At 40.1% G+C, this 12,390-nt stretch overlaps 1 protein-coding gene across 3 annotated transcripts in view; it reads left to right on the top strand.

Annotated features, from left to right (window-relative positions):
* RALGPS2 (Ral GEF with PH domain and SH3 binding motif 2) overlaps positions 1-12,390 on the top strand; it is a 314,141-nt gene that overhangs the window by 208,896 nt on the left and 92,855 nt on the right. For all 3 annotated transcript variants that reach the window (XM_075067906.1, XM_075067905.1, XM_075067907.1), the window contains 3 exons: positions 2,117-2,254; positions 2,735-2,825; positions 5,547-5,614. In XM_075067906.1, coding sequence (XP_074924007.1) covers positions 2,117-2,254; positions 2,735-2,825; positions 5,547-5,614 — 297 coding nt within the window. The remainder of the gene's footprint in view (positions 1-2,116; positions 2,255-2,734; positions 2,826-5,546; positions 5,615-12,390) is intronic.

Genomic DNA, 12,390 nt, shown 5'->3' with positions numbered 1-12,390 from the left:
AAATGTGATCCAAGTGTCATGTTGGTGAGAGAGAATAGTGTTGCATTTGTTGCAGCAATAAATGGTCAGGACTGGGACAAGGCTTTGGAAGTGGAAATGGAGGGGAATACATGGACTTTGATGTCGTCTTTTACTGCTTTTTTTCCCCACCTCCTTTCCACACACTAATTCTGCTTTTAAATCCTGCTAGCTTTAACTCCAAAGTTGTGAGCCTTTGGGACAGAGAATAATGAAGTTGCCAGTGGTGAAGGAAAAAGATGGAAGCTGTAAAGATGAGACTTGGAATTAAGACACGAAACACTCAAAATCATTAAAGATCCTATAGAGCTTTTACAAAGTGTGGGGGAGAGGCAGGGGTCCTGGAACAGTTGATATAGTGGGGGTGCTGAGAGCCATTGAAGCAAACTGTAAACCCTGTATATGATGGAAACCACTTCAAGCCCAGGGATGTGGCAGACCCACCACTACCCCCATCAGCCCTAGTTCCATCACCTATGGGGAAAGGATGTTAATCCAAGTGTCCTAATCAGATTTCAATTTGCGTATACTCTTTGTCTAGCAAACATTTTCCCGTTGCTGCCATTTGAGAAGTTTTTGTTCGTTTTGCTGGCATAGAAGGGGAGATTTTTCTGTTGGTCTGTTTCAACACAGCTGCGTTGGAGGAATTAAATATTCATAGATTCTAAGGCCAGAAGCTAATCGTCTAGTCGGATAACTGTATATAACAGGCATAGAACTTCCTTCAAATAATTCCTGTTTTAACTAGATAATATCTTTTAGAAAAACATCCAATCTTGGTTTCATAAATCCTGGTGATGAAGAATCACCACAACCTTTGGTAAAGTGTTCCAATGGTTAGTTAATGTCCTCTGATAAAAACTTACACCTTATTAGATTGTATCGCATTGAAAATGTTTAACAAAGTTCATGTTTTTGAACCTTCTGTGTTGAATACCACTACAGGCTTGTCAGGGGAATGATGATTAATTCTTGGGATTACAGAAGCTGAGACCTGGCATAGTTGCACATAGTTTGATACTTACTTACTTACTTTGAAGATTCTGAAATGTTAATATGCTTCCACTGTCAAAGACTAAGAGTCAGATTGTGCCTGGTCCTTGTATAATACACAAGGAAAGCTTCCAACCGTCCATTGTGCCTGGCCTCTGTGGAGAGAACAGAGGTGAAAGTAAGCCGGTATGGCGTACCAGACCAAACCGGCTTCCCCAGGCTGGTGCTTTAGAGGGTCTGGGGCTCCCTGCAGCGGCTGAAGCCCTGGACCCTTTAAATTGCCTCCGGAGCCCCTCTGTCGCTACCCTGGGACTCAGGTGGCGAGGCTTGGGCGGCGGTTTAAATGGCCTGGGGCTCCTGCCACTGCAGGGAACCCTTTAAAGTGCTGCCGGAGCCCTGCCGCTGCTACCCCAGGGCTCGGGTGGCCAGAGCCCCAGGGTAGGGGCAGTGGTGGCAGGGCTCCGGCAGCACTTTAAAGGGCTCCCTGCAGTGGCAGGAGCCCCGGGCCCTTTAAATCGCTCCTTAGCTCTGGGGCTTCCAGTTGCCTGTGCAGCTGGTAGCTCGGGGGGTTATTTAAAGGCACTGGGGCTCCCAGCCACAGATGGAGCCCTGGGGCCTTTAAATCTTGATTTAAAGGTCCCACCTCTTCCGGTTGAGGCCAGGCCCCCACTCAGGACTCCAGCATACTGATAAGTCCTATAAGTTACTTTCACCCCAGGGGAGAACACAAGTCCTTACACTCAATAAGCACAAATATTTCACTGGGCTAGTACTGCTGCTGGAGCTGTTCACTGCAAAAAGGGCTGAGAAAGGAGTGAGGCAAAACCACTGGACAAGTGATGAAGGGGAGTACTGCTCCAAGGGGTGGCACAGCATTTCCAAGCAATATTATTTGTGCCTCCTTGAGGCACAAACCAGCAAAGAGCTCTTGCAGGACAGGGCTTTTTCTCCATTGCTCCTGGAGCAAGACAAAGATTAAATGCCACAGTTGATCCTTGTACACATTAGTAAGTGTGAGCAGAAGTACATTCAAATTCAATTAATTGCTTTTTCTTTTAAATTTGAAACATTAAATAAAGGAAATACTCTAATCTTATTCATTCAGGTATTTATCTCTCCGACTTGACGTATATTGACTCCGCATACCCATCTACAGGGAGCATTCTGGAAAGCGAGCAGAGATCAAATTTAATGAACAACATACTTAGAATAATCTCAGATTTTCAGCAGTCCTGTGAATATGGTAATCTAGCTCATTTATTTCTTTTGCAGTATTACTGAGGGCAACTGATAAAATAAAATGTTCATCTTCTACCATGCTGTTATTTAATAAGTCTTAACCAATTAATGTACCATTCCCATCTATAACCATAAATCCTATTAAAACCAAATTCTGGAATTGTTGGGTTATCCTGTCCTGTCAGCAGGCAGGGATAGAATGAGACTTATTTATCTTCTACTTATTGCTTCTGTATTTTCAAAATACGTGCTGTGAAGATGTTCACATCTGGCCTTCCTTGGGTACAGGGGAGGTCAGCCCAGGCATGGTTATGGATGAGGGGGAACAAAAAACTGCAAAACTGTGGTGAAGGATCATTGTATTCTATGACCCCAACTAAAGACAATAAGAGAAATATCTGCTTGTATGCAAATGTTTTCAAGAAACTCCCTTTGTCTAATGATGAATGACATAGTGATAACTAATATATTGCCTCTTCTCTAGATATTCTTCTGTTGCCTCATGTCCAAAAATACTTGAACTCAGTTCAGTACATAGAAGAGCTACAAAAGTTTGTGGAAGATGACAATTACAAGTAAGTATAAAATTCTACAACTGACTAGATAACCTTTTCTTTTTCCTTTTAGAAAAGTGAGTTTTATGTAACAGAAACCTTGAATACAATAATGAGCAGGCAAGAGATCCTATTCTCATATAGGTAAATAAATGTAACCTAAACGCTGCCACTCTCTTACTTCCATAAGTCAGTCTCTCTCTCTCTCTTTCTTTACTATAAGGAGACTGAGAAGAAACTGGAGTTAGAAAGTAAGCAGCAGTAATGGTGACTTAAATTTTTCCTTTAAACATTTTATTTTGTTATTGTTTGAGGGATAGATATATAAGAAAATTAAACATTAAAGTTGGAAAAAATCCAGTATAGTGTCTTTACTCTGCTGTAAAACTGCAAAATGCTGTTGAAGGCACAAACTGATGAGAGTAGAGATTTTTTTTCATTACTCTATTTCAGTAATTTTAGGTGGTGTAACAATAGAAAGAATTAAATGCAGAGTGGAATATGTTTTTTTTATTTGGAAAACCCTTTAAGCATAATAGAAGGGATACAGAAGTAGACAATGAAAATAAGAGGCACAGAGAGACTTGCATATGAGAAGAGTGTGGAAAGATGGAACTGTTTGGAGAGGAGATATAAGGTAATAAAGATATATAAAGTAATGAATGGTATAGCGAAGGTAAACTAGGCACTCCTATTTACACTTTTTCATATGAGAACTAAGGGGTATCTGATAAAGAAATACACTTACATTTGATAAAAAGAAATTAAATTTTATACAACACTTAATTAACGTGTGTAACTCATTTGCCACAAGATATAATTGACTCCAAGACCTTAGCAGAATTCCAAAAAGAACTACATGTACCTAGGTAACTATAGAACATCCACAGGTTTATGAGAGAGATTACAAATTATAAGAGACATAAATGCTCATGCTTCAGTGCATAAGCCAATCATTGGTGGTAGCTAGAAAGAAAATTCCAAGGAAACTATTGTATAATTGTTCATTAGAGATTCTTGCACCTTCTTGTGAACCATCTGGAGCTGACCACAGTCAGAAATTAGATATTGGACTAGAAGATATAGTGAATTGGTCCAAAGTAGCGATTCCTATGTTCATTTTATGGACTAGGCAAAGTCAATGGAGTCATGCAGTTTAACTGAATGAGGAATATGATTTTAGCAGTGCATATGCCTTTGTATACTGAGAAAATTGTGGAGATGATAACTTTAGTCTCTTCAAGGTGAAAGGAGATGGCCATTACTACTTTGAGAAAACCAACTGATACTTAAATCTTGTAGCATTTTCTTTCTCTTAAAAGGAAAACTACCCCTTTTCTCTGACAGGTGAAGGGTCAGAAAGGTAACTATCTGCAGTTAAGATAGTTACTTAAAAATAAGTCTCAGAAGAAAAAGTACTTAAACAGTTTCCTTTTTCATGAAGCTGTATTGAACTGGTAATTTTAAAATGTTAACAATACTGTATAAATTATTCCTGTGGCTAACAAACCTTTAAACTTTTATTTTCTAAAAAGTTCTTCCTAACTTCATTAATTTAAAAATGGTCAATTCATTGAAATGTTCGGCAAAAAGCAGATTGCAGCTTTCCAATAGTATTGAAGCCGTCATGGAAAAGTAAACAGGTTGAATTATTAACCCAGTCAATATGATTATATATTGTATCAAAAATCTACAGAAGGATATTTCATTTGTTTTTAAAATAGTAGAGCACCATTCATGTGGTGTTTACCCCTTCACATAACATATGAACATGGGGTCATCCAGTGAAATTAATAGGTAGCAGTTTAAAACAAACACGTGGAAGTACTTCTTCCCACAACGTTCAGTTGACCTGTGGAACTCATTGCCAAGTGATGTTGTGAGGGCCAAAAATATATCTGATTCAAAAAAAAAATTAGATAAGTTCATGGAAGATAGGTCTCTCAATGGCTATTAGCCAAGATGGTCAGGGATGCAACTCCATGCTTTGAGTACGTGGATCACTTGATAAATTTGTTATCTTCTGTTCACTCCCTCTGAAGCATCTGGCACTGGCCCCTGTCAGAAGACAGGGTACTGGGCTAGATGGATCATTGATCTGACCCAATGTGGCCATTCTTATGTTCGTATTGGTTAAAACTTATAGGGCAGGGGTTCTCAAATTGGGTGTTGCGAGGTTATTACATGGGGTGGTCACGAGTGTGAAGCTCCATCCCAAACCCCACTTTGCCTCCAGCATTTATAATGGTGTTAAATATATAAAAAAATGTTTTTAATTTATAAGGAGGGGGTCACACTCAGAGACATGCTATGTGAAAGGGGTCACCAGTAAAAAAAAAAAACAAAAAACAAAAAAAAACAAAAAAAAGTTTGAGACACTATTATAGGGGTTTCAGAACAAATTAAAACAGAAGATAATAAATAGTTTTGCCTACTGTGACTTCTGCATATGCCTTTTTATTTTCATCACTGCTGTGGAAAGCAGAACATCGAGTACAATAAATATAAACTTGGGTTAAGTAAAAGAAAAAAAGTGGGTTGGTTGTTGCCCCCTTTTAATTGCTACGTGAGTGATATGCATATCTGAAATTTCTCTTATGTGCATAGCCTCTCTTACAATTGTGATGCCAAAACATCTTGCAGCATAAGCCAACAAATATTTTAGCTTTCAAAGCTTTACATTAAAACACTTCAGATTCCTGATAAATTAACACTTTAACTTCTATTCCTTTTTTAATGCAGGCTTTCATTAAAGATAGAGCCAGGAACCAGCACCCCTCGTTCTGCTGCTTCCAGAGAAGATTTAGTAGGTAAATGCTTACTTACCAGAAGACATCAAAATCTGAAATCCATTCTCCACTGCCTTTGAGTTACTAGTATAAAAATATTTTACTAAAAGTGAAGTGCGATAAAAGATTTACAAAATGTGTTTGTCATAAAAATTCTAAATTTGTTCTTTAAGTAGACTCTTGTTGTCATAGGAAACTGAGTCAGTTCCTTGGTTTAAATATGAAATTTAATTTACATTTAAATATTCATTGTCTGCCATGTCACGCTAAATAACTTCATATTTGCTGTTTTCCTCTTAAATGCCTTTTTTTTTTTTTGGAACAATTACCTTTCAAAGGTATAGATCTTGTTTGAGCATGTTTTATGGTGGGATTTTCAAGAGTCTATGTGACTTAGGAGCACAAGTTCAAATATTTTCAATGAGACTTGTGCTCCTAATTCACTTGGGTGCTTTTGAAAATCTACTCTTAGACTGAAAGTACAATTATTTCTTTAAAATAAACATTTTAATATGTTAAGGAACTGCTCCTAATATAGTATAAAAGAAATGCTATTAAAGAAGACATCTGATTAACTAGCAAAAGATTCAGCCTGTGTAAGGAACTGGTGTAACCACAAGTCAGGGCCTGTGAGCCAATTTACCCTCCAAAATAATGCACATATAGTTTAAAAATAAACTTTTTCAACATTACACTTTTTTTTTTACAAGAAAACGATTATTAAAATTTAGCTTCAGGGTATGCAGTAAGAGGAAAATGCTATGGTACATAGACTCTTAGCATCATCTAATCCAGCCTCCTGCACTGAAGGAGGACCAAGTATACCTATACTGTCTCTGACAGGTGTTTCTCTAACCTGTTAAAGATCTCCAATGACAGCTATTCCACAACCTCCCTTAGTAGTCTGTTCCAGTGTTTTGCTGTCCTTATACAGTAGAACCTCAAAGTTACAAACTCGGGAATGGAGGTTGTTCGTAATTCTGAAATGTTCGTAACTGAACAAAACGTTACAGTTGTTCTTTCAAAAGTTTACAACTGAACAGTGACTTAATACAGCTTTGAAACTTTACTATGCAAAAGAAAAATGCTGCTTTCCCTTGATTTTTTTTAGTCGTTTACATTTAACACAGTACTGTATTGCATTTGCTTTTTTTGTGTCTCTTCTGCTGCCTGATTGTGTATTTCCAGTTCCAAATGAGGTGTGTGGTTGACTGGTGTGTTTGAAATGCTGAGGTTCTACCGTAGTTAGAAAGATTTTCATGCTATCTAACCTACATCTCCCTTGCTAGCTAACCTAAATCTCCAGATAAAACCCATTACATATTGTCTTATGTTTAGTGGACATCGAAAACAATTTATCACCACCATCTTATAACAGCTCTTAACATATTTGAAGTCTTATCAGGTTTCCCCTCAGTCTTCTTTTCTCAAGACTAAATATGCCCATTTTTTAAAACCTTTTATAATTTTTGTTGCTTTCCTCTGGACTCTCCAGTTAGTCCATATCTTTCCTAAAATGTGGTGCTCAGAACTGAGCAGAGTACTCCAGCTGAGTCCTCACCAGTGCCAAGTAGGCAGGACAGTTACCTCCCATATCTTATTTACAACACTCCTGTTAATACACACCTGAACAATATTAACCTTTTTACCAACTGCATCACATTGTTAACTTGTATTCAATTTATGATCCACTATAACCCCCAAATCCTTTTCAGCAGTATTACTGTCTAACCAATTATTGCCCATTTTGTAGCTGTGCTTTTGTTTTTTTTCTTGCTGGGTGTAGTGCATTGCACTTTATTAAATATCCTCATGTTGATAATATTCTCCAATTTGTCTCAGTCATTTTGAAGCTCTTGCAACCCATCCCAGCTGGTGTCATCCAAAAATTTTAGAAGGATACTCTCCACTCCATTATCTAAATCATTAATGAAAATATTGAATGGTACTGGACCCAGGACTGACCCCTGCCAAACCCCACTAGATACATCCTCCCAGTTTGGCAGCAAACCATTGATAACGACTCTCTGAATACAGTCTTTCAACCAGTTTTGGAACTACCTTGTAGTAATTTCATCTACACCACATTTTCCTAATTTGCATATAAGACTGTCATGTGGGACTTTCTGAAAAGCCTTGCTAAAATCAAGATATATCTTGTCTACATCTTTCCCACTATCCACTAGGCCAATAATCCTGTCAAAGAAGGAAATCAGGTTGGCGTGGCATGATTTGTTCTTGACAAATCGGTGCTGGCTATTACGTACAATCCTGTTATCCTATAGATGCTTAGAAAATAATTGCTGACTGGTGTATTGCTGACTGGTGTATAGTCCCTTGAGTCCTCTTTGTTCCCCATTTTAAAGATAGGTACTATGTTTGCCCTTCTCAGTTCTCTGGGACCTCATGCATTCTCCATGTGTTCTCCAAGATAATTACTAGCATATGTGTCTCTAAGGTTACAGGATACATTAAAAAAAGTTGTATTTGGGTAATCATAGTATTGTAAGGCTAGAAGGGACCTTGAGAAGTCATCTAGTCCAGTCCCCTGAACTCATGGCAGGACTAAATATTATCTAGACCATCCCTGACAGGTGTTTTTCTAACCTGCTCTTAAAAATCTCCAATTATAGAGTTTCCACAACCTCCCTAGGCAGTTTATTCCAGTGCCTAACTAGCCTGAGAGTAAGGAAGTTTTTCCTAATATCCAATCTAAACTGCCCTTGCTGCAATTTAAGGCCGTTGCTTCTTGTCCTGTCCTCAGAGGTTAAGGAAAACAATTTTTCTCCCTCTTCCATGTAAGTCTTTTTTATACTTGAAAACTGTTATGTCCCCCGCCAGTCTTCTCTTCTCCAGACTAAATAAACCCATTTTTTTCATCTTCCCTTATAGGTCATGTTTTCTAGACCTTTAATCATTTTTGTTGCTCTTCTCTGGACTTTTTCCAATTTGTCCAGATCTTTCCTGAAATGTGGTGCCCAGAACTGGACACAGTGCTCCAGTTGAGGCCATATCAGTGCAAAAGAATTACTTTTCATGTCTTGTTACAACATTCCTGCTAATTTATTCTGGAATTAAATATTATTATTTTTCTTTTCAATAATGTTACGTTGTTCACTCATATTTAGCTCGTGATCCACTATGACTAGGGCTCTACCAAATTCACGGTCCATGTTGGTCAATTTGACAGTCATAGAATTTTAGAAATCAAGCCACAGTTTTCCAGCCACCAAGCTCTGAAGACTGCCACCCATACTTCTGTGCTATACCATGACACCACTACAATAACCTTGCGAACCTCTGCCCCACACAACCCTGTTTTGGGTCAGGACCTCCTGTTTGAGAAACGCTGATCTTCCCTGTGAAATCTGTATAGTATAGGGTAAAAGTATGCACAGGACTAGATTTCACAGGGGAGACCAGATTTCACGATCTGTAACACATTTTTCACAGCTGTGAATTTTGCAGGGCCCTAACTGTGACCCCGGATCCCTTTCTGCAGTACTCTTTCATAAGTAGTCATTTCCATTTTGTGTGTGTGCAACTGGTTGTTCCTTCCTAAGTAGAGTAATTTGCATTCATCCTTGCTGAATTTCATCTTATTTACTTCCGACCATTTCTCTAGTTTGTCTAGATTATTTAGAATTTTAATCCCATCCTTCAAAATACTTGCAACCCTCCCAGCTTGGCATCGTCCGCAAACTTTATAAGTGTTCTCTCTATGCCATTATCTAAATCATTGATGGAGATATTGAACAGAACTGGGCCCAGAACTGATCCCTGCAGGATCCCCCTCGATATTCCCTTCCAGCTTTACTGTGAACCACTGATGATTACTCTCTGGGAATGTTTTTCCAACCAGATAAGGACCCACCTTATAGTAGATCCCCCCCTTGGTAAGGCAACTCCATCTTTTCGTGTGCTGTATATTTATACCTGCCTACTGTATTTTTCACTCCATGCATCTGATGAAGTGGTTTATAGCCCACGAAAGCTTATGCCTAAATAAATTTGTTAGTCTCTAAGGCAGGGGCGGGCAAACTTTTTGGCCTGAGGGCTGCATTGGGTTTCAGAAATTGTATAGCGGGCCAGTTAGGGGAGGCAGTGCCTCTCGAAAGAGGCAGGCGTGGCCTGGCCTCCACCCCCTATCCCCTCCTGCTTCTCGCCCCCTGACGGCTCCCTGAGTCTCCTGCCCCATCCACCCCCCTGACCGCCTCCGGACCCTCCACCCCAACTGACCCTGATCCATCCAACCATACCTTCTCCCTGACCACCCCTGGACCCCCTGCCTCTAACTTCCCACTGCCTCATCCAACACCCTTTGGGGGAGGGATAGCTCAGTGGTTTAGCATTGGCCTGCTAAACCCAAGGTTGTGAGTTCAATCCTTGAGGGGGCTATTTAGGGAACTGGGTTTTTAAAAAAAAAACCAAAAACAAAAAAAAAACTGGGAATTTGCCCTGCTTTGAGCAGGGGGTTGGACTAGATGATCTCCTGAGGTCCCTTCCATCCCTGATATTCTATTCTATGAACCCCCTCTCGTTCCTGACTGTCCCCCAGGAACCCTTGCCCCATCCAACCACCCCTTCTCCCTAGCCCCGGACCACCGCCGGAACCCCCACCCCTGACTGCTCCCAGATGCCCCAGGCAACCCCTCCTCTCATTCCTGGCTGCACCCCTGGAATCCCTGCCCCATCCACCCCCCCGCTCCCTGCCCCTTACTGCACTGCCTGGAGCACCATGACAGGCAGCCGTGCCGCCCAGCTGGAGCCAGCCACGCACCACACAGCACAGAACACTGGGTCAGGCCGGGCTCTGCAGCTGTGCTGCCCCAGGAGCTTGCACCTAGGGTATTGCACCAGTGGCGCAGTGAGCTGAGGCTGCAGGGGAGGGGGAACAGCAGGAGAGGGGCCGGGAGCTCAGGGGCCGGGGAGAATGGTCCCGCAGGCTGGATGTGACCTGCGGGCCATAGTTTGCCCACCTGTGCTCTAAGGTGCCACAAGGATTCCTCATTGTTTTTGCTGATACAGACTAACACAGCTATCCCTCTGAAACCTATCTCCATCTAGGTTGTATTTCCCTAGTTTGTTTATTGGAAGGTCATAGAAGACAGTATCAGAAACCTTAGTGAAGTCAAGATATACTGCGTCTACCGCTTCCCCCCATCCACAAGGCTTATTACCCTGCCAAAGAAAGCTATTAGGTTGGTTTGACACAATTTGTTCTTGATATATCCATGCTGGCTGTTACTTATCACCTTATTTTCTTCTAGGTGTTTGCAAATTGATTTTTTAATTATTTTCTTCATTATGTTTCTGGGTATAGAAGTTGAGCTGACTGGTCTGTAATTCCCCGAGTTGTTCTTACTTCCCTTTCTTATACACGGGCACTATATTTGCCCTTTTTCAGTCCTCTGGAATCTCTCCCATTTTCTGTGCCTTTTATTAGATAATCACTAATGGCTCAGATACATCCTAGAACACTCAAAGAGCTGACTGAGGAGATATTTCATCAGGCCCTGGTGATGTGAAGACATCTAATTTATATAAGTAGTTTTTAATTTTTTCGTTCTCTATTTTAGCCTCTGATCCTACCTCATTTTCACTGGCATTCACTATGTTAGACGTCCAATAATTACTAACTTGTTTGTTGATAAATTAAACAAAAACGGTATCTAGCACTCCTGCCATTTCTACATTTTCTGTTGCTTTTTCCCCACTGATTGACTAATGGGCCTATCCTGTTCTTGGTCTTCCCCTTGCTTCTAATGTATTTGTAGAATGTTTTCTTGTTACCCTTTATGTCTCTAGCAATTTTAATCTCATTTTGTGCCTTGGTCTTTCTAATTTTGTCTCTACATTCTTGTCATTTTCTTGTTATATTCATCCTTTGTAATCTGACCTAGTTTCTGCTTTTTGTAGGACTCTCTTTTTTTGAGTTTGAGATCATTAACGATCTCCCGGTTAAGCCAGGGTGGTCTTTTGCCATGCTTCCTATCTTTCCTATGCAGTGGGATAGTTTGATCTTGTGTCCTTATATAATATCTCTTTGAAAAACCTGGGAGCTCTCTTGAACTGTTTCTCCCCTTAGACTTGCTTCCCATGGGATCTTACCTACCAACTCCCCAAGTTTGCTGAAATCTGCCTTCTTGAAATCCATTATCTTTATTGTGCTGTTTTCCCTCCTACCACTTCTTAGAATCATGAACTTTACCATTTCATGATCACATTCACCTAAGCTGCCTTCCACTCTGAAATTCTCAACCAGTTCCTCCCTATTTGTCAAAATCAAATCTAGAACAGCCTCTTCTCTAGTAGATTTCTCCATCTTGTGAAATTAAAAAACAAAAAAAAACTGTCTCCAGTACATTCCAAGAACTTGTTGGATAATCTGTGCCCTGCTTTGTTGTTTTCCCAACAGATGTCTGGGTAACTGAAGTCCCTCATCACCACCAAGTCCCAAGCTTTGGATGATCTTGTTAGTTGCTCAAAAAAAAAAATCCTTGTCCACCTCTTCTCCCTGCTTAGGTGGTCTGTAGTAGACCCCCTACCATGACATCACCCTTGTTTTTTTACCCCTTTTATCCTTACCCAGAGATTTTCAACAAGTCTGTCTCCTATTTCCATCTCAACCTCAGTTGACACGATCTTCCACAGATGCTATTTTAGTGTATACAAGCAAAGGAACAGAATTAAGGTGCTGATTGGAATCTTGAATCTGAATTTCTTGATCTTTGTGCAAGGAAATAGAAAAGTTAATATTTTGTAAGGAATTTTATCTATCAGGAAATCAGATTGGG

The sequence above is a fragment of the Chelonoidis abingdonii genome, chromosome 7, assembly GCF_003597395.2.
Source record: "Chelonoidis abingdonii isolate Lonesome George chromosome 7, CheloAbing_2.0, whole genome shotgun sequence".
Taxonomy (NCBI): Eukaryota; Metazoa; Chordata; order Testudines; family Testudinidae; genus Chelonoidis; species Chelonoidis abingdonii.
Note: the sequence above shows the minus strand (reverse complement) of the source record. Positions and strands in the feature narration are given on the sequence as shown.